This window comes from Arachis ipaensis, chromosome B1 (genome assembly GCF_059453495.1).
Source record: "Arachis ipaensis isolate K30076 ecotype BB chromosome B1, ASM5945349v1, whole genome shotgun sequence".
Classification (NCBI taxonomy): Eukaryota; Viridiplantae; Streptophyta; class Magnoliopsida; order Fabales; family Fabaceae; genus Arachis; species Arachis ipaensis.
In genome coordinates, this window is record NC_142436.1 from 16,271,603 (window position 1) to 16,294,901 (window position 23,299).

General features: G+C 33.5%; 1 protein-coding gene and 1 long non-coding RNA gene across 2 annotated transcripts; one reads left to right on the top strand and one right to left on the bottom strand.

The window, feature by feature from the left end:
• Positions 1-4,841: 4,841 nt before the first annotated feature.
• LOC148575817 (uncharacterized) lies at positions 4,842-8,310 on the bottom strand. The gene is made up of 2 exons (XR_015902668.1): positions 7,237-8,310; positions 4,842-7,117 (listed from the first exon to the last, which is right to left on the bottom strand). It is a non-coding gene; the product is annotated as an uncharacterized LOC148575817 (long non-coding RNA).
• A 4,855-nt stretch (positions 8,311-13,165) lies between these two features.
• Positions 13,166-19,189, top strand: LOC107626175 (extra-large guanine nucleotide-binding protein 1). The gene is made up of 8 exons (XM_016328994.3): positions 13,166-14,595; positions 14,697-14,834; positions 14,955-15,059; positions 15,175-15,360; positions 15,662-15,842; positions 16,402-16,637; positions 17,690-17,853; positions 18,409-19,189. The coding sequence occupies exons 1-8, from the start codon at positions 13,645-13,647 to the stop codon at positions 19,007-19,009; spliced, it is 2,562 nt and encodes an 853-aa protein (XP_016184480.2). The 5' UTR covers positions 13,166-13,644; the 3' UTR covers positions 19,010-19,189.
• The last annotated feature ends 4,110 nt before the right edge of the window (positions 19,190-23,299 follow it).

The window sequence follows — 23,299 nt, forward strand, 5'->3', positions numbered from 1 at the left end:
CTCCGACGGCGACGCAGCAGCAACACAGACGTGACGACGGTGAATGGCTCCTCCATTCGTGACTCTCTCTCTCTCTCTCTCTCTCTCTCTCTCTCTCTCTCTCTCTCTCTCTCTCTCTCTCTCTATCTTCGGGCTTCCTCCACTGCGACGGCAACGGACCCAACGGCGACGCCGACAGCGCATACAGTGGCAGTCCATGATGACGACGACGACGACGACTTCTCACGGCGGGTCGCACTCCTGCTCCTCTTCTCACGATTATGTCTCTCTCATCTCTGTTCAATCTCTCTCTCGCGCGTCTTTTCCTCTCGCCGATGTCGAGGGCGACGGCGAGTCCCAACACTGCTGGCGCGGTCTCCCTTTTTCTCCTCTTCTCTTCTTCTTGCTTCTTCCTTTCTTCTCTTCCTGTTCCCTCACTCTCTCAAACTCTCCCTTTCTTTTCTTTCTTTCTTTCTTTTTTTTGAGTGTGGGTGGTAGTTGAGTGGTATTGAGAGCGTGAGTGTTAGGAAAAATTAGAGTTAGGGTTTTGATAAGAAAAAAGAAAAAAAAAAGGTATTTTAGGTGTTTTCATAAAATTGGAGGATAGAATGATAAATTTAAAACCAAGTTTAACTCAATAAAAATAATTTTAAGAATATTATTTATTTACTAACTTACAAATTGGTTTTTAAATATGTACTCTAATTTAAAATTAGAGATAATATAATTTCTTTTAATTCGTAAAATTAAAGTATAAGTCCCGAATCTTAATTATAAAATTTGAATCATATAAAATTCACATTATTTTTTAATTACCAAAACTTTAAATTTTTTATAAGAAAAAACCCAATTGTTATGGAAATCATGAGTCCTGATTAATATTGAACTCAATTAAATCATAACTTTGATTTAGTTACTCTAAAGAAAGTAACTTTGATTTAGTTACTCTAAATAAAATTACTTTCTGAAATTTAAATTCTAAAGAATAAAATAAACCTTTTTTTTTATTTTCAAAAACTTATGATTTTACGGCTTAAATGGTGGTCGAGAAAAAATAGGATGATGGTATTTGTTATAAGGGTAATATTGATATTTTCATATAGTTGTTATTTATTGTTCTGTCTCTGTATTTAATTACCAAACAACTTAAAATTTTTGTGTCTCATTGTGTCTATATTTTCAATGTCCATGTTTTTGTGTCTATATCTCAATCCAATCATAAACCAAATGCAGCGTGAAGGAAGTTATTTGACAAAGGTTTCCTAATTCATGCGAGAACATAAAAGATCCCAAGTTCTTGGTTGATTTCAAGACTCTAATTTACAAAAAAATTACTCTTCAGAGGAATTTGAAGAGCACTACTTGGTGGCAGTTGATAAGCACAGTTTAGGAAACAACAACTGAATTAAGGAAATTCATATATTCTCTAACCCACCTCCTAATTTCTAACCCTATACCACCATTGCATTCGACCCCACAATTTCTCTTCTTCTTTTCTTTCTACAACCACACTCACCTTCTCTTTACATTATTTTAGAGATCAAGATCTTTTAAAGTAAGGGAGTTAGTAAAGTGAGAAAGTGAGGAGTTAATCACTGTTAAATCAAGATAGTAGGACTCACATATGATAGAAATTACAAAATTAATGGTAATTAATTTCTCACTTTATTGCTTTACTAACTCCCTTACTTTAGAGGATCTAAGAGGGTTAGGTTAGATATTTAACATATTTAGTGAAAGAAGTTTTCATTGCTGACTCAGTAGCCATGGTTGTTCTCTTTACTGCTGAGGTCTAAACATTGCTACCTGCAACTGCAACACCTAAGACATTCTAAAAATATTTAATTTTTTAAATGTTAAAAACAAGGAGGAAAAGAGAAAAGGAGAAATTAGTTACTTTAATAGAGATGTTGAGGTTTGGAATTGGAATCTATGAAGAGAAAACCATAAATAATGTAACAGTGAATGAATGCAATATCTGTTTGAAGGACATCTATGCATAGATTTTCACCTACCACTATTTAGAGTTTGGGATTTTGACACATTTTGAGAGAAAATTAGGATAGAATTTGGCTTAGTTTTCGATTACTATTAAAAAAAAAAATTGGGACTTTTATTTAAATAAAAAATATTATTTATCAATGATGAAAAATTTACTTTATATTTATTATTTTTCTGTTTTGCAAAAATGATAGTTGTTCCAAAATATACTTAAAATGGATAAAAAATAAATTGAATAGGAGAAAGAAGTCAAAAGTGGTGATGAATGCGGCTGAAGTACCTTCACGTCAGCTCTAGGATGAAGGTTGGAGAGTACCTACAAGGGACTTAAATACCTAAATCGGCAAGAGTTTAAGCAAGCTTAAGTGAGAATTAGGTTGAGAATACCTAAACTGTTGGGGTATTTATAGGGAGAGGTGATGACTTGATCATCACTTAAGGAGATAGGGATGAATGCAGATTGAATCGGATCAGATATAACCAAAATCTCAATTAAATCCACACTAAAATATCGGATCAGATCCAATATGAGCAGTTTTTAAGTTTGGATTTGATCCAATCCGCACATTTGCGGATCGGATATATCAGGAAAACATGAAAATATTTTAAAATGTTTATGTTTATTAAAAAATATCAATAAAATCTCTTTTTTTTTTCACCCTTTTAAACATGTTTACTCTTAAAATATTATTAAACATACTTTTCTTAAATAATAAAAATAAAATAATACAATATATACGATAATTATTAATTGAAATAAAAAATAAAAAAACATTTACTTATTTATTTATATATTTTTGCAGATCCGCGGATATGCGGATACCAACCTAAAATTCGCAATCTGATCCTATTAGTGTGCGGATCGAATCCGATAGCCTTACGAATTGGATTAATATCTGCAGTTTTTGAATCAAATCAACATCCATAGATTTTGGATTGAATTTGGATAAACATCGCGGATACGCAAATTAGATCCAATCTATGAACACCCCTAATCTCCTTTAAAGTTAGTGGGTGATTTTTTCCTTACTGCATGGAGAGTTAATCCACGTCTAGTTGGCTACTTCTCTAAGGATGATAACCTAAGTTGTGGGGAGAGAGTTGTTACTTATTCTCCAAGTCTAGTCTGGCTCGGGTCCTGCCGTCCTGGTAACCAACGAGTTGCTGACCGCCTGGGTATATTGATTTGCGTGAGTAGAGGTGTTCATATCTTGGTTTGGGTTGATGGCTTGGTGTAGTCCATTTAGAGTTGGGAGAATCCCTTTGGACTATGGTATGAATAATAACAAAATATATGAAATATTTTTATATAGATTTTGTAAGCTTGATTGGAAATTATGATGAATTATGAATCAATTGTTATTTTGTAGTTTAGGTTAAGTTAGATTAGGTTAGTAGAAATAGTTTAGGAATTTTGAAGAGCTTTTTATGATTTAAGTAGTTTTGTCAACCATATCCTATCTTTCATAAGTAAAATATCAATTTTATCTTTTTGTAGGAAAGATTTGTCCACACTTGAATTTTTTTATAGTTAATAATGATTATTTACTCACTTAAATAAATTTAAAAGACTTAGAGACTTGATAAATATAACCATTCGTGAGATATGAGGAAACTATTTGTAATTATTTTTATAATTTTTATGGTATTCTCATTTTCTATCGGGACTTTTAATTCCCAGTCCAATATATTTTCACATTTTTTAGAAAATAGCCCAGAAGATGAATCATTAAGCTGAAGATAGTAGAAGATTCCTCATGATTTGGATTTATGTCCTAAACTTTTTTTCTTGTCTTTTTTGTTTATAATTGCTTTTTATATGTATTTTATATTATTCTTATATATATATATATATATATATATATATAATACATTATTGGTTATTTGAATATATTTGTTTGAATATATTTTTGTATGACTAATATTTAATTTGAATAATTGAAAAAAAATTGTCAGATATTCTTATAAACATCATTGAAATAATAACGTAAATGCTCTTATATTAAATATATATAAATAAAAAAGTTTTATAGTAGCCTTTCTAACAGAAATATCATGAGTTAAACATAGTATTCTGTTAATAGAAAAATGTTACATCTGATATCTCTATGTATTTTCACTTCAAAAATCTTTTCTAGTAATGTTCTCACCGAAATTCTAATACTGAAAGCTACGAGGATGAAAATAGAGAAAATGACAAGACGAACAAAGTGTTGTTCTACTTTTTCATAATCGGTGAATGCGTGACTTTGCAATCAGTTTCTAAAGAGTTGGGATTTTGTATTCCACGAAGAATTTGAGGTATATTTATTTTGAAAATGTAAAAAAGATAGCAGATATAATCTATTTGACAATGGTTCCGCTACTTACCAACAGCATATCTGCCAACTTTTGCCAACTCTTATTTATAATTGTGTTTCATGGAAGTGTCTTCGTAGATGTGTCTAATAAAAATGTCTTTTTTATGATTGTGTTTAATAGAAGTGTCTTTATAGATATATTTTCTGGATGTGTCTCTTTATATATGTATTTAAAATATAATAATTAATTATTATTGACAATAAGTTGGTAGATAATATGTTGGTACCCTATACTTTTTCATTTGACAATTGTCTTAAAAACTAGTAAAACTAAAAAACATTATGCAGATGCACCAATAAAGCATGCAAGTATGAAGATTAGTTTCCATCATTCTTATCCATGATACACTCATTTGCTGTTAAATAAGATTGCTTTGCTTGCATAAGATGTCTTCTCAATGAGAAGTATTTAAATAAGTTATTGTTCTTTCTTTATGGTATTGAGACTATGCAACAAAGATACGATTTAATACATGCAAAACTTATTGGTGATAGAAGCAGTAAGAAGCATGTGCAGTTAGATATGTGCAACAACCAGAAAGTTAGTTAGTGAATTTGTTAGTGAGTCCGGCTTAACATAATTAGTTAGAATCTGTTAAGCAACCCTGTATATATAGTACAAACCTGTAAACTAAAATTTAGTTAAAAAAATACAGATCCAAAACCACTCAATGCAATAGTTCTCTCTGTTCCTCTCTTTTCTTGTTCATCATTTCTTCATCATCTCAATTTCTGATACCTCACATGGTATCAGAGTTAGTTATGACAGATAATGGTGCACATATGCGAGTAGCATCATTGGGAGTTTCATGTAATGAAAGTAATGCATTGTAAGATGAGTGAGGTGGGTTGGGTGGGTGAAGATGTTGTTGGGTTGTTTGTAGTTGGGTTAGTGTTGGTTGAGTAGAAGGTCTAGTTACTGGGGGTTGAGGTTCTTGATAAAGTTGGGGGTTTGAGATAATGAAGTTGGTGAGGTCTGGGAGTGGATGGACTGTTGGATGTTTGTGTTGGGATTGGGGTGTTGCTAATACTTGTTATGGTTGAAGGTTGAACAACTGGTTGTATGGAAATTCATGCTCATTGAATACGACATTTCTTGAGATAAACTCTTTTTCATTAGATGAAAGACACTTGTAGCCTTTGTAATCTATTGCATAGCCTATAAAGATACATTTTTGGGATCTATGGTCAAATTTATGGGTATTATAGGGTCTAAGAAGTGGATAGCATGTGCATCCAAATGGTTTGAGTAGGTTGAAGTCAGGTTTGGTTTTGGTGATGGCTTCAAGTGGTGATAGGTTGTTATGAGTTGAGGTTAGTAGTGTGTTTATTAGATATGTGGCTTGAGGGTGGCTTCATCCCAGAATGTTAGAGGAAGGTTGGCTTGGGCTAGTAAGGTTAAAGTGGTTTCAGTAATGTGTCTGTGTCTTCTTTCAACCACCATGCCGTTTTGTTGATGAGTGTAGGGACATGTGAGCCTATGTTATTGCTGCCAGAAATTGTTTAAAGCTTGAAGACAAATGTTCACCACCATTGTCTGTTTGTAGAGCCTTGATTTTCACACCTGTCTTAAGCTCCATGGCTGTTTTTTATTGCTAAAATGCATTAAAGACTTTGGACTTTGCTTGTAACAGATACATGCTTGTATACCTGGTTCTAACATCAGTGAAGCAGATGTAAAACCTAAAACCTGCTCTGTTGCAAACAGGTGTTGGCCCCCCAAATATCAGAAAAAAATTAATTCTAAAGGATCATATGTTGTATGTGAGTTGAGATGAGGTAATTGATGGATTTTGCTTATGCAGCAAGTGTTGAGTAGAGATGGATCAAGGCTTTCTTTATTCATTGAATCAGAAATATTACATTATTTTATTACAAGTTTAGTCACCTTTTATGATGGATGACCTAATTTTCTATGCCACAATTGAGCTATAGGACTTACATTTTTACAGTTAAGATGTGCAACAATGCTAATAACTGGACAAAGCACATTATTAGCAGACTCAACAACAGTGTTTGAACTAGTAACTTTAACAATTGAATTGTTAATTTGTTATGTGTTCTTGGACTCTGTGTGTACAATTCCATTACCATTAGGCTTAGGCTTAGCAACTTCACTCAAATAGACTCTGTTATTCATTTTGCTGTGTAAGCATCAGACTCTTAATTGGCAGCTTTATTAGCTTGTGAACTTAAGCAAACTTCTGCAGCATCATCCCTATTATTGATTGACTTTTTAGTGAGATTTCTTCTATCTTCAACATTTATATTGTGACAAGTTGGTTTATCAGGAAAGGTTTCTTTGGTTTTGATATTTTTGAAAATTATATGGACTCCTTCAAACTTGTACATTCCTTCTTTAAGTAGTCCTTAAAGAAAAATCTTCTTGGTTATCTGGCATTTTACATTGCACAAGTAAGGCCAGAATTCGAAGAACACACAATTGTCCAGGGAAAATTTAGCTACACTAACTAGGTTCTTGGAGATAGTAGGGACATGTAGAAAGTTTTTTAGCTTAAAAGGTCTATCTGACAATGATGCATGTATTAATGAACTTTCAACATGTTCAATTTTCATACCTTGATCATTACCTCCATAAACTTTCTCTGCACCTTCATAATCAAATCCCGTGATGAGATTTTTTTGGTCAAACATGATGTGGTGGGAGGCCCTAGAGTCAGGGTACCACACCATATCTGGAACTGTCAAAGGCAGCGCGAGGAATGCTTGCGGAATGGGAGATGATGCTGTTGAATTCTGCATTTGTGGCCTTATTCCTGGGTAATTTTGTTGAGTTCTTTGTGAGATCGAGCCATTGTGGACCACCATTAGTGTTTAGTGGTTTCATTTGTGGATTCATAAATTCCTGATCAAATCGGTGAAAGCATTGCATTACCGTATGGCCAACCTTTCCAAAAAGCTGGCATTGAAGCATGTTGCCTTGCCACCAAGACGCCTCTGCCTCTGGTACCTCGAAATCCTCTTCTACTGCTATAGTTGTTGTAGTTGTTGTAGTTTCTTTCTTATGATCTTTCTTGACTCTCATCTCTTTGTGTTACATTTGCTTGAACCGGTCCAATATTCATTCTTTTGAATCTGTCTAGCAATTCTTCTTGTGTTAGCAGTTGTGATTCAAACTCGCTTTTCAGACATTTGGTTGATTTTGTCGTTTGCCATTCTGATGAAGGCACTATATTCTTCATTGAGTCCTCCTATTGCAGCTTCAATGTACTTTTCACTGGAAAATGGTGCTCCTAGTGCATTCATGATCTTGGCCATATACTCAGTGAATGTTGAACTTTGCTTATTGAATGATTTCAACTACATTTTCAGTTGTTTAATTTTCGATTTGACTCGAGCTTCAAAGTACTCTTCAAGAACATTCCAGATCTGATATGCGTATTTATACTCCACTACTCGAATGACAAAGTTTGACTCCATGGATGCTATGAGCCACGCTACAAGCCATTGGTCTGGATCTCCCATTCTGCGTATTTTGAAGTCTCTATTCCACGGCTTTGATCTGCTTCTGAGGTGAACTTGACTGGGATGTTTATTGGATCTAGGTGATTTCTGTAGTTTGTTAACTTTGATGCATGCTAACGCTTGCTTCTTCTACGCTTTGAAATTGCTATCGTGAAGTTTTATGGCCGAGAACGCAACGAAGGCATTCTGACTGAGTGGGCTTGTTGGAGCTCTAATGATTAGCGTGGTGTTTTGGTTGTTGTCCATGGATAATTTGTACTTTGTTCGAGATTATGTAATAAGAAGGTAAACATTTAACACATTTTCTCACAAGACCAGATTGCAGACACACTAACAAAATCACTGTCAAGTAATTTCATATAAAAGTTCAGAATTATGGAAAGAAGTGTAGAGATCCCAAGGAGTAAAACTGATGAAAAGAGCATAGCAAATTCAGACAGAGTTAATGATAGAAGTCTCAATAGTAGGGCTAATGTTAGTAATAGAAGTGTCAACAACAATGTTAGAAGTCCAAGTAGTCGGGTAGATGTTGGTGATAGAAGTAGTAAGAGTGAGAAGCATGTGCAGCAACCAGAAAGTTAATTAGCAAGTCTGCTTGTATGTCCAACTCAGCACAATTAATTAGAATCCTTTAAGCAATTCTATATATAGTACAAATTTATAAAGTAAAATTTAGTTAAAAAATACAAATTCAAAAACCACTCAATACAGTAGCTCTTTCTCTTCTTCATTTCTCTCTCTTCCTTTCTTTTTTTATTCATCATTTCTTTATCATCTTAGTTTTTGATACCTCACAAAACTAAAGAAAAAAAAAAAGAACATCCATAAAATGAGACACATATTTTATTGTGATACATGGAGGCAAGTAGCTTACAAAATGAAAGATCATTAATAAACAAAATAATACACTCTCTTCCATATATGGATGGCCATGTATTTTTCATTCATAAGTGTAAGAATCGAATTTAATTATTTAACACAAAAACTAATGAGATATAAGTTTTTTCTCTAAGTAATCATTTTTTTTAGGTGAATTCTATAGTGTAAATATAAAATTTTTTCTATACATGAGAAAACTAAGGTGGCATGAGTTTATGAGTGATACCTACTCTTTGATATTATTGCTTTGTTAAGATTTGTCAGACAAAGTTTAGATTTTGTCATTTTGTCTTTTTCAACTAAATATTGATTCTAATAAAACGTTAATTACAAATATATTTTGTTGTATTAGGCCAAGAAAAAACAATAATTTTTGGACTATAATGGATTGCTATTAAAAAAAATATATTTTATTGTGTTTACTTTATTAATAAAATTAATTAGTTTTTATTAAATATTCTAAGTATGCGATAAATAATGTTAAATACTACAAACTATAAATATTAAAAAAACAAATATTCCAATTCAAAATTTAGTCTCTAAATTATTGTGTAGAATACCAATTTTTTTTACATTTTGCATAAAAAACTATTAAATGTTGTTTTTATTTTGTGAGAGTAGCTTTAAGAAAATTTATCATTTTTTATGAATTGGTTAAAAAAATTCTTTAGTTCATGAATTATTTATTTTTTAAAATTAATTTACAATATTTTGATTTATAATAAGAATGATAATTTATTTAAAATTATAAATATAACAACAAAGTTAAATTTAAAAAGATAAAAAAATATTCATATGTAAAACTGGAACATAAGTAAATATTTATACGCACCAAATAATTTTAGTTATGTTTCAGACTTCAGTTTTGTTCTTTAAATTTTTTTTCCTCATCTTTTTAAATTTAACTTTGTTGTTATATTTGTAATTTTAAATAAATTATTATGCATACTATAAATCAAAATATTATAAATTAATTTAAAAAATAAATAATTCATGAATTAAAGAATTTTTTTAACTAATTCGTAAAAGCTTTTTAATTTTGATATTGAATTCATAGTAGTGTTTTTTAATAACGTATGAAATTTGGTGTGTTTTTTTCATTGTTCTAAAAATCGAACCGGACTGGTCGGTTCGACCGGATTAATCGGAAACCAATTCTCTGACCGATTCGATTGATGTATAAAATTGCTTGGCAAAAAACCGGTATAAAAACCGGTCAAACCGGCGAACCGGTAGAACCGACCGGTTTTTTAACGGTTTTTAGAATTAAAAAAAAAAAGAAAATAGATAATATAAATAGTATACTGCTTGCAGCCCTAACCCCCCAAAAATCCCTAACCTCTACGGCGCTACTCCTCTCACTCTCTCAGCCAGCAGCCTCTCTCTCTCTCAGCCAGCGGCAACAGCAGTCACCGCCTCCCCCGTCACCGAACTCTTCTAGTCAGCCAGAGGGTGCCTCGCCGCCGGCAGTGACAGATAGAGGGTGCTTCGAGCTCTTGGCCGTCCATCCTCGTCTCCTCCACGTCGCCGCCTTTGGCCGTCCATCCTCGTCTTTTCTTCATCGTCTTCGTCTTCGTCGTGTGGACTTGCAGATCGAAGCGCGGTCGGCTGGCTTCCTCCATTGTTGGTCAGTTTGCTCGATCCCGTCTGTCTCGCCGTTCCTCCCTTGCTGCCTGTTTCGTTCCTCCCTTGCTGCCTGTTTCGTTCCTCCATGACGTCAGTTTGGTTCCTCTGTCGATAGCTTTGCTTTAGTTTTTTTTTTCTTTTGTTAATTTCTATGATTTTGACTTTCTATTTTTTAAAGATTCAACTCTGTTTGCTTCAATTTATGGTTCTGTATTTTGTTAATTTTACTGAGTTACTGAAATCTGAGATCTGATTCTTGAGTTGCTATTTCTGTTTCTATTTGTTGTGTTCTGAATCTGAATTGGGGTGAGTTGATATTTTTTTCTGTTGCTGTTTCTGTTTTTATTTGTTGTGTTCTGAATCTGAATTGGGGTGAGTTGATATTTTTTTCTGTTGCTGTTTCTGTTTCTATTTGTTGTGTTCTGAATCTGAATTGGGGTGAGTTGATATTTTTCTGTTGCTGTTTCTGTTTCTATTTGTTGTGTTCTGACTTCTGAATTAGAGTTGGTGGTGGTATGATTAATTTTGTCATGGTGTTTTACATGATCTGCATATGAGGACATACATGTGTTACAGCTTCTTTATACAAATTTGTTAGACCCAACAGAAAGGTTGCAAAAGACATGCCCAGAAACAGAATAAAATCTTCACCCTCGTGCCCTCATTTTTATTCCCTTCCATTTCAGCATTGTTAATTCTACAATGATTTCTTTCTTTAATTTCTCCTCTTACCCTAAATTTAGGAAATTAAACGTTAGTTTGGATTTTCCTTATTTTAATTTTGAAAAGAAAAAGAAGAGATCAGATTTTAGTTTACTTACCAGATATTGTTAAGGTAACAAAAAAAAAAAAAAGTCATGCTAGATGTTTCATTGTATGTTTAATTTTTAATAATTTTATTTAATATTTAATTAAACCGGTTGAACTCTGATTGAACCTCGATTGAATTATTGAATCAGTGAACCAATCACTTTACCGATTCATTGACCGGTCCAGTTCTTGCAACCTTGTTTTTTTTCATATGAAGATCACAAATCTGACTTTTCGATTTGTGAAGTTTAACTTTTTAAAAATTTTTCAAACACAAAACTAACCCTCCTATTTGTGAATATATACAAATCTGATCCTCCAATTGGTTGAATTTTAATTTTTTAAAATTTTTAAAATACAAAACCAACCCTTAGATCTGTGAACTTACATAGAACCGATTCTCTGGCTTCTAAACTAACACAAATTTGACTCTTTAATTTGGAAACTTTAATTTTTTAAAATACAAATCAGACTCTTTAATTTGTGATTATCTTTATGCTAAATTAAAATATACCACTTCTCCATAACTGAAAATAATACAACAATAATTCCATATAAAAATCAGTCATTCATAGATCAAATGACAAAAATTTTTAAAATTATCCTCACAAAATAAAATAACATCTATTAGTTTCTTATGCAAAATGTAAAAAATGTTCAGTATTATACACAATAATTTAGAGACTAAATTTTGAATTTAAATGTTTATTTTTTAATATTTATTGTTTGTAATATTTAACATTATTTATTGTATACTTAGAATATTTAATAAAAATTGATTGATTTTATTGATAAAGTAAAGTAGTAAACACAATAAAATATGTTCCTTTAATAACAATCTATTACAACCCAAAAATTATTAAACTTTCTTGGCTCAATACAACAAAAATATATCTATAATTAACGTTTCATTAGAATCAATGTGTTTAATTAAAAAAGATAAAATCTAAACTTTTATGTATTTGTCTGTGAAATCTGAACAAAGCAATAATAACAAAAGATAGGTGTCATTCTTAAACCCATATCAAATTGACCTTTTTATGTATAAAAAAAAATTTATTTTTATACCATAAAATTAATCTTTTTTAATTTATATATTTATGAATCAATACTAGTCGATTTCTCATTTTTATCCGCTAAAAATGTTGGTCCTATATTTTCTTATATTATTATCCTGAAATAAACTTCCATGGCAAAAGATAGTGATTTGGTATTACAATGATGCATTAAAAAGAAAGGAGACCTTAAAAGATTCATGTTAAACTAATCAATGATATAGCAAGTGCTAAATTGATACACTAATAATGGTTACAGACTTACCGGGAAAATTTGCGCTTTTTATTCTTGTTATGGGGCTAGGAATGGTGTGAGACATTATTATGGAGTACATGGGTGCAATACTGATGTATGGTGTCAAGGTAACTAAAATCGGACGGTCTGAAGATGGGGTGAGTAATCGGATGGTCCGATTTGTATTTGGATGGTTAAAATATTCATATTATACTAAATTCGGACGGTCCGATTTGCATTTTGCAAGATAAAAAAATTAAAATCCCCTGAAATCGGACGGTTCGATTTCAATGTCCAAAATTCGAAAAATTTTTTCTACAAATCGGACCGTCCGATTTGTAACACCAAAAATTTTTTTCAAAGAAAACGGACGGTACGTTTTCTCTCTTCTAAGATTGAAGTAAAGCTGTCCCACATGGCTGTAATGCACCCCTAGTGTCCATAATAAAGCATAACACACACAGGTTTTCAATATCAAAAAAAATGAGCCGAAAATTTGAAATTTTGAATAATGAATAATAAATAATAAAAAATTTTCTTTTTTGTAACCAGACCAATAAAAGTCTGATATGTTTTGGACCATCCAAATCAGAGCCTTTAAAATGATAATTTATCCTAAAACAATATTGACTTTTGATTCGATAGTGTTTTCCTTATTTTTAATTTTCTTGTGTGGTCAAAAGGTAGATCTACAAGTGCTAAAAACTTGTACCACTTGCAGTAGCAAGTCAAAAGGAGCCAGGTTCATGGCTGACCCCAAATCCTCGAGCCTCACCTAGTCACATTAGCCTTCACGGCTTCACACCCAGTATGTATATATATGATGCCATATACAAACATACTTTACACTGCTTTTCGAGAAAATCTCATTCTCACTTTCACTCGTCACCTTTCTTCTTACTTGACAGTCGGTGTTCTTTTTCTTTGTTTACATCAGATTCCAAACTCCTAGGCGACCTTTTTTTTTTTTTTTTGGTTTAGAAATAAAGAAAGAAAGAAAGAAAACTCACACTTTTTCCCTTTATTTTGAAATGTTAATTTGTGGTTTTGGTTCGAACCTTAGATGTGCTTGAAGAGCTTCATTTTTTATTTTCCATGTTGACGGTTACGTTACGTTCATCAATCTTGGCTCGATATTCCCCGGGCTGTGTCGCTAAGCGTCGACAAGATTCCGGTGGCGGTTGCGCTCCATCGGCTCCGTTTCTCCGACATTATGTCTATTCCGATGGCGCATCCGATGCCGGCGCCGGCGAACTGCAGCACGAGATTCTCCAAGGAGCTCAAACCGTACGGCACAGAACCAGCGTCTTCTCCTGCTTCCATGAGAGCTTTCAACCGAAGCAGCAACGCCGGTTCCGGCGACGGCAATACCACCGTGTCTCCGACCTCTGTGATCGCCTTCGAACACGGCGCCGGTCGGAGCAACGACGCGGGCGAGTTCAGCAGCGAGGAACACTCGCACGAGTTGAGAAACTTGCATGGCGTGAAGGAGAGTTCAGATTTCAACGATTCAAATTGGGCGTTCACCGATTCCTTATTGAGTTTGGATTTCGAATCGTCTAGTCAGTCATCTGCAAAGAACGCAGATTTTAACGACGAACGTGAATATGCGTGTGATGTTAAACGTGCACCTATTCTTACTTTCACTGTTAATAATGATTCAGATAATGATGTTGATGGTGATGGTAATCGTAATGAAGCTTTGGTCGATGAATGTGAACCGGTTAAGCCGGCTTCTGTGACTAAAGGAAACAAAGGTTTGTGCTACCGGTGTTTCAAGGGTAGCAGGTTCACGGAGAAAGAGGTGTGTCTGGTTTGTTCTGCAAAGTATTGTGGGAATTGCGTGCTTGATGCTATGGGTTCAATGCCTGAAGGAAGAAAGTGTGTTGATTGTATTGGTTATCCAATTGATGAGTCTAAAAGAGAGAGTTTAGGGAAGTGCTCTAGGATTTTCAGGAGGTTGCTTAATGAGTTGGAGGTTCGGCAGATAATGAAGGCTGAGAGGTTTTGTGAGGTGAATCAACTTCCTCCGGAGTATATTTGTGTCAATGGGAGGCCACTTTCGTTTGAGGAACTGGTTACGTTGCAGAACTGCGCTGCTCCTCCGAAGAAGCTTAAGCCGGGGAGTTATTGGTATGATAAAGTATCTGGTCTTTGGGGAGAGGTATGTTTGTTCTGTTTTTGTATATGCATTTGTATCATTGATTATTGGTTAACTGCTTGTGATTTGTTGTGGATCATGATTGTTTTCTGTGAAATTCACAGGAAGGACAGAAGCCTTGCAGAATTATCAGTCCCCATCTGAATGTTGGGGGTCCAATCAAGCCGGATGCTAGCAATGGGAACACGCAGGTTTACATCAATGGCAGGGAAATAACAAAAGTCGAGCTCCGAATGTTGCAGGTTGAAATTATATTCCATAATTATATGAAAAGAAAATATTTTTTGAAGGAATTTAGAAGGATGTGCCTTAAACTCTTAATAACTTGTTCATTGTTAAACAAAATTGTTGTTGTTTGGCAGTTGGCAGGAGTTCAATGCGCTGGTAACCCACATTTTTGGGTTAATGAGGATGGTTCATACCAAGAAGAGGGACAGAAAAATATAAGAGGGAATATATGGGGAAAGGTGATGTTCCTTTTTTTTTTCTTTATTTCTTTATTTATTTTTTGTTTTGGAGGACTATTTGTCTTATTTTGTTTGTTTTCTTTCATTATAACACACTATTCTGATGCTTGTATAGTCTGGAACGAAGCTTGTATGTGCTTTACTGTCCCTGCCAGTTCCTTCTAAATGTTCAATTTTGTGTGGGGAACGAACCTCCAGTCCAGTTAGCAAAAGAGTTCCTGATTACCTTGAGCATGGAATAGTTCAGAAGCTCCTCTTAGTTGGCTATGGTGGATCTGGAACAAGTACTATTTTTAAGCAGGTGATTTTTCATTTGTTATTTACTAGTTGGGAAGATTATGTTGGACAAATGTGGGTGGTAAGTGTGCTCAACCAAAATGATAATTCATGTAACTTATAAAACTGACATGTGAAATGCTTTTGGGATTAGTAGTCTAAAGTTTAAACATAAATACAAACTTAGTTAGTCATAATTCTTTTTGTGATATGTTGTTGATTGGGCAACAGTTTCCTACTTTGTACTGATTCTTTCGCGAATAAGATATCTGTTGCTAAAAGCTAAGAAATAAATATAGTTAGAGAATTGTAAATGGTTATGGCAGGCCAAGATACTTTACAAAGACATCCCTTTCTCAAAAGAAGAACGTGAAAGTATAAAGTTGACCATTCAAACGAACGTATATTCCTATATTGGCTTACTACTTGAAGGTCGTGAGCGTTTTGAGGAAGAAAGTCTGTGGAATATGAAGAAAAGACAATCTGATGTACTTGATTCTTCTACAGGTATGAGTTCAATTTCTCCTTTTTCTTCTACTAAATTGACTACTTGGCCTAGCTTTCTTCCTTCTAAAGCACCATAGACATGGTTTAATATGCATCAAATGGTCACCATCTAGTTGGTCATCCAAATGTAATGAAGCTTAGAGACTTCCTTCAGAGACAAGCAACTGAGGCTTACCAATTCCATAATTCTGTTTTCAATCTGTTATCAATTCTGTTTTGAGTAATTGGTAGTTACTTCAGTTATGCAAGACTATATGTGCAGAATTGGTGTGTATTATTAGTGTCTAAAATGTCTTTAAGTGCCATTATGGGTCACAACTTTTAGTGTGTACTAAAATGAAATAGTTATATCTTACCTTGTTCCATCCAAAGTGACAACTGTAGACTGAACATTGAAAATTGTCTCACACACACACATAGGAGTTTACTACTATGGGATGCTGTTCGAATTAAATTTAAAATTGTAAAAAGGAAATACTGTATATCAAGCAGAGAAATATCAAATTTTGCTTGTCCATTTGTACTAAAGATTGGATGATTCCATTGTGATTAACAACAGGAGTCAGTTCAAACAACAAGACAATCTATTCCATTGGCACAAGGCTAAAAGCTTTCTCTGATTGGCTGCTGAGAACTATGGCTTCGGGCAAACTTGATGCCATCTTTCCTGCAGCTACTCGTGAATATGCACCATTGATTGAGGAGATGTGGAGTAGTGCAGCCATTAAGGCTACCTACAAAAGAAGAAGAGAAATAGAAATGCTACCAAGTGTTGCTAGTTATTTCTTAGAGCGGGTATGAGCTCATTTTTTTGTATTTTTTTAATTAACATATTTAGTGTGTATATGTGCTCTTGACACTTTGATTGCATATTTGATTGCATATGATCGTATGGCTGACATTTACATATTTATATAATTGCTTGCTTATGGATGAAAATGCTAAGAGCAGGATGTCTTTTGAGTTGGTGGCGGTGAGAGAACTTTAAGAAAGACATGGGTGGATTTTGTGACTAGATACTGGAGTCCTCTATTGAGTAGGATAAATAAATATTAAACTCTATGATATGAATGAAAGGGAACAGCTAATTAAGGCACTCTTTAAGAATTCCAGGCTGGTAAATTTGTGCTTAGGCAAGAATTTCTTATGGATGATATTGTGTTAAAATTCTGGGTATAAGAAATCTCAAAATGTCAATAACTTTTCACAACATAATCTTTTTGTAATGTTTATTTTGTTCCAAAGAGTAATTATTATTTATTTGAATATATAAATATCTTGTCTGATTCTGGTAGTTTAGGAAATTCTATCTATTATATCAAACAGATTTATCTTTGATCAATTAGGACCCTGTGCAAATAAAAAATGAGCAAACTGATGGAGGGTAGGGATAATGATTTTTACTTGTTGCTTAGGTTAATTCTAGTCAAAGGTTTTGGTTACTGCATTCAGAACATTCTATTATAGAGAACCTTAATCAAAGGAAGTGACGATTGTGCTATAGAAAGCATTAAGTTCCATATAGAGAGTTTATATGAGCCTAGCATATGCTTATACTTTCTCAGGTCAATTATTTGGCTGGTCCTCAACCCCTTTCTTTTATGCTTTTAGTTATGCTAGCTAAATAATCTATATGATGCCAAACCAATAAACTTATTCTCCTTCTTTTAAGCGAATATTTTTTCATCAGGAGTGTCTATGAAGTTCTTGCGCCATGTTTCTATCTATTCTTATAATTATTGCATATATTTCTTTACTTTTCTTTTGAAAATTATTGTTTGATGAGTGGCTTGAGAATCTTGTGCTGCCCAAGGATAATGTTTATGACATGTAAAATCTTTGTTAAGGTTGTTGAGATATTGAGGGCTGATTATGAGCCATCAGATTTAGATATTCTCTATGCTGAAGGAGTTACTTCATCCAATGGACTGGCTTGTGTGGAGTTCTCATTTCCCCCATCAGCTCCTGAGGAAACTGTTGATACCATCGGTTTACATGATTCTTTTGCTAGGTAAGCCAAAAGTTTTGTGCCTAACTAGTTGCCAATTATGATATGTGAGAAATGTTCTGTTATTGCTGTTATCATGTTTTAGCATAATACAGCGTACCTACTGTAGGAGTAGGGTGTCTATGAAGTTGATGGAAAGTTTATCCCCATCATAAATGCATCGGAAAGTGATTGTGTTATGCTCTGGTTCTCTTCTATTGCTGTTATTATGTTTATCAAACAAAATGGAGGTTCTTTCTACCAACATGAATGTATTTATAGTCAAATGACATCTGGTGAATGGTTTCTTCTTTTACTTCATTGATGCTTAGATCACAGAGGCATGCTATCAAAATGCAACAGTCAGGTTTATTGTGTAAAAGTTGATCCATGTTTCCAAGAATGATGCGTTTAAATGTTTGGAAAACTACCTTTAAACATCTGAAAAATGTTACTTTTATGAACTTAAATATGCCCTCATAAATGAAAGGTTTTTTAGTGGAAAGAATGACATGTGCAGAGCGGATATGAAAGCTTTCTGATCTGTAGTGTGCTTTTCACTCATTGTTTGGTTTACAGGTATCAACTAATTACAGCGCATGCAAGAGGAATAGGAGAAAATTGCAAGTGGCTAGAGATGTTAGAGGATGTTGGCATGGTCGTCTTCTCTGTTGCCTTGAGTGACTACGATCAATTTTCTGCCGAAGGAAATGGTTGCATCACTAACAAGATGTTATCAAGCAGGAAGCTTTTTGAAACCATTGTTACTCATCCAACTTTTGAGAAAATGGACTTCCTGCTGATACTAAACAAACTAGATCAGTTTGAGGAGAAAATAAAACAAGTTCCACTGACTCGGTGCGAATGGTTCGCTGATTTTCACCCTGTAATTAGCTGTCAATGTTCTGGCAACAACAAAAACAGCATTAACAATAACTCTTCTCTTGCTCAGCTAGCGTCCCATCACATAGCAGTTAAGTTCAAGAGGCTTTATTCATCTATTACAGGTAGAAAGTTGTATGTGTCTCTGGTGAAAGGCTTGGAGCCAGATAGTGTTGATGCAGCACTTAAATATGCTAGAGAGATTGTAAAATGGAATCAAGAGAGACTAAACTTTAGTTTAAGTGATAACTCTATGTATAGCACTGAGGACAGTTCATTCTCTTTCACTGAATGTTAGTTCAGTTCATGGTGGTTAGTCCATACTCCATACATAACTCATGTATGACTTGCATTCTATCTGTGTACATATAAATGTTTACAAGGGAGCAGTGCCAATGACGTGGAAGCACATTCCTTCTACAGGCTACTGAGTTGTAATATACACTAGATATCTGTTAGAGTATATGTTGTGTTAAAACATGCCAGCACATATCAAGGTGTAGTGTTCAAATTAATTTTTACATATATATATATAATGGTGAATTCTATCAAGCATTGATCCCTAGAAATTCAGGAGCAGCAAATCAGTCATAGGAAGAAGCCAAAGCGGAAATATGAAATGAAAGCTTTCGACTCCGCTGGAAAGATACGGTTGGACGTGCCCGCGAAACCATATGATAATGTAGAGTAGGCTAGGCTTGGAGATGAGCTTTTTAAGTTTTTTATAAAAAATATGCTTAACGCCGTTTTCGATGACCTGGTGGGGGTAGAGAAAAAGATTCACGAGTCAGAGACCGCGATCAGACGGCTTCAAGAGGCCTCAGCCTGTAGAAGAGAAATTCTTTCTATATGTGTAGAAATTTGTTGTCCTTCTCCTAGTAGGATAAGTATTTAGAAAGAGAGTACAATTAAAGCTATAGTAAAAGACAAAAACTGATTTTGATGCAGAATGTGGATCCTATTGCAGTAAATAAATTAAAATATTTAATGATGTAAAGTTGATTAGTCATTAATTATGAATGATAATAATGGGCTGGTTTTTTGTTTTTTTTTTCTTTAATAGATTTAAGTTTTTGGGCCAAATCATTTTTTTTTATTTGGGTCTTAATTAAATTTTTTTTAATAAAAAACGAAAATAATAAACATAATATCTTATGGATTTGGGGTTATTTGAATTTTTTTTGTTTGGGTCTTAATTTTTTTTTTGTGTAAATGTAGGTGTTGATCGATTTTTTTTTTATGAAAAGTGGACAATTTTTTTGTCATGAAAGATGTATTTTTGTGTTTTTGAAAATATTAATTTAGTCTTATTTTTACATGTTATTTTTATTCTAATACTCTTAATAATCTTATTTTTAATAATGTTTTAGACTATAATCATTCATTAATTATGGCTTAATTATTAGTTATATAGTTAATTTTTGTAGCAGGATAAATAATTTACGTTATAAAAAAATTATAATAGTACACAAGAATAAAATGCTTTAGCATTTAGAATTTAATTTTGGTTCGTTTAGGATTTATTTTGATGATAATATTTTTTGTACGTGATAAAATTTTTGTATTGTAACATTTTTTTTAAACAAAAATATCTACCAAAGTCATTTAATTTAATTTATATTACCTTTTACATATGTATAAATATTTTATATTTTTAATTATTGGTATAAATATGTCTATCTACATATTATTAAGTGATTACTTACATGTTAATATATACATAGTTTAACCACCTATACCATACTTTTTAATTGATGCCTAATTTTGTTTGATTTATTTTTGCTAATAATTTTTAAATTATTATAATTATTTTAATTTTATCTTTTTAAATTTAAAATAAACCATTTAATTTTTTTTTGACAATTTGACCAAAAATTTTAGACACCACAACAAATATCTACATAATTATATATAGTAAAATACTTAAATATTTATACATTATTAAATTAACCTTAAATGTATCTAATATAAATTATTAATTAAAATATATCTTCTTTCATTAATTCAAGCGCCTCCTACTTAACGAGAATCACTTTCAATATTTTTTCGTCAACAACACTCAACATGTTACTATCATTATAATTTGTCACGTCCCAACAATCCTCCATCAACGCAAAAATAAAATTTTGACAAGTAATAAGTATACCTATCATCAAAGATTAACTGCTTTAAATTTAACTAACACACAAAAAATTAACGGGCCTGCTACACATACAAGTTTACAAGCATCCAAGTTGGCCCAGCCCAAATCGAAGACACGCGCATAAAGAAACATAACATGGCACGTCAAAATCACGCGCTCAACACAAACGGTTACGTATAGCAGACTCTTCCACTTCTTCCACTTCTTCCACTTCTCAAAACGCTTCGAAAACAAGGAAACGCTCCCATTTTCGAGCAAAAATCAAAGTTCAAAATATACAAATCGGTGTTCGAAACCTCCATCAAAACAACATCAAACTCTCCGTGAAGAATCTGAAGAGAAAACAAAGCAACAACACTCAACGTAAGTTCATTAAGATTACTGTATATTTTACTTTTCTTCTACGTCGTTCTTCTAGGGTTTACTATTATTGTTGCTTCTTTGTTACACTGTTCTAAGTTCTACGTCGTTCTTCCAAGTTCTACGTTGTTCCTCTAAGTTCTACGTCGTTCTACGTTCTTCTAATAAGTTCTCCTGCTATTGTTGTTGATTTTTGGGAGTTTATTCCGTAGATTGGGGGGTGAATACTGCTTGAACTTGTAATGTGGCTTGATATTGAAGCATGTTTGACTGATATCTGACTGATATATATGAATGTATCTGAATAATATCAATGGGTGTATCTCACTGTTATCAATGGGTGTATCTGATTCTTACATATAGGTGTATCTTACTGTTATCAATGGGTGTATCTGACTCATATATGCATGTATCTTACTAATATCTCAATTAATTTGATATTGAAGCATGTTTGAGTGATACCTGACTGATATATATGGATTTATCTGAATCATATCTATGGGTGTATCTCACTGTTATCAATGAGTGTATCTGAATCATATCTATGGGTGTATCTTACTGTTATTAATGGGTGTATCTGACTCATATATATGGGTGTATATTACTGATGTCTTTGGGTATATTTTTCGTTTCAGACAAAATGGCAGCAAGAAACCAAACAAAGGACCTTAAGTGTGCCACACATCTCCTGAGTGATAAGTTCAGAAACATGACTGAGGAGAAGAAGGTAATTGTCAGGGATCTCGGATTTGGAGGGTTGATGCACATCCCACCACTAAGGGTGGATCACCAACTCTTAAGGGAACTGGCAAACAACTTCAAACTTGGGGAGAACAAACTGAAGACAGGATATGGTTCTTTCCAAATAACACCAAAGACAATAGGTGATGCGCTTGGCATCAATGCAACAGGTAACTAGCTCAAAATTATAGGTGTATATTAAGTTCATGCTTGGGTGTATTTAAGGTTGATGCTTGGGTGTGTTTGAACCGATTTTCATACTTTGTTGTTTTCCTTTTTGTAGGAAATCTGTTTCCTGAGAAAGTTGAGTATAAGCAACTTTCTGACGATGACAAAATAATTTATAGAAGATTCCAGGGTAAGACCCTCAAAAGTCTTACCAATGAAATGATGGAAATCGGCGTTGGCAGCGAAGAGGAACTCCTGATGTTCAAGAGGATATTCATCCTCTACATACAGATGGCGTTCCTTTTGCCAACGACGATAAACAAAATATTACCTGTGCACCTGGCCCCAATTTTTAAGATGGACGGCATATCGGAGAGAAACTGGGGGGGACATGTTTTGACCTTCATAATCAAGGGCATCACAGACTACCAGGAGAAGAAGAAGAAGGCAATTGATGGCTGCCTCTTTGCCCTGATGATAATATACTTTCATCTTTCAGAAAACAAAGGCAAGAAGAGGGCTGAAAGACCACCAAAGTCTTGGATTGCGAACTGGACTAAGGAGCAGTTGGTGAAAAGAATGACTGCAGAAAGAGAGGAAATTTTGGTAAGTAAACATAATATGTTGGTTGTATTTTATTTACCTGAATGCTGCTAGCTAAAATATCTCATGTTTCAGGGGATTGTGAAGATGGCGGAGACAAGAGCAAGAGAAAAAATGAAAAAAAAGGAAAAAAAAGAAAAAAAAAACAAGAAATAAAAAAAAACAAAAAAAGGAAGGCGAGTCCAACATCGTCTTCGGAGACAGAAACAGCTACTGACAGTGACACTTCTACCTCTAAGTCTGAGACTCAACAAGACTCAGAGGATTCAGCAAGAAAACACCCCAGCAAAAAGGGGAAAAAGTAAGTACCATACTTGGGTGTAATTTCTTTTTCGTGTTGGGTGTATTTTGTTGATCACGTTGGGTGTATTTTTAGTATGTTCTAAATAATCATTGTTTGCCTTCTAGAATGGACTCCAGAAAAAGAAAGCAGAGGCAAGAGGAGTCAGATTCTGATTCAGAATCTGAATCTGAACCAAGTGATGAGTAATGTCCTGAAATTATTACTCCTTTCTTTTGGCTTCATTATAAAGATTTCGTGTATTAACTGAAGTGTCTATTATTAACTTATAG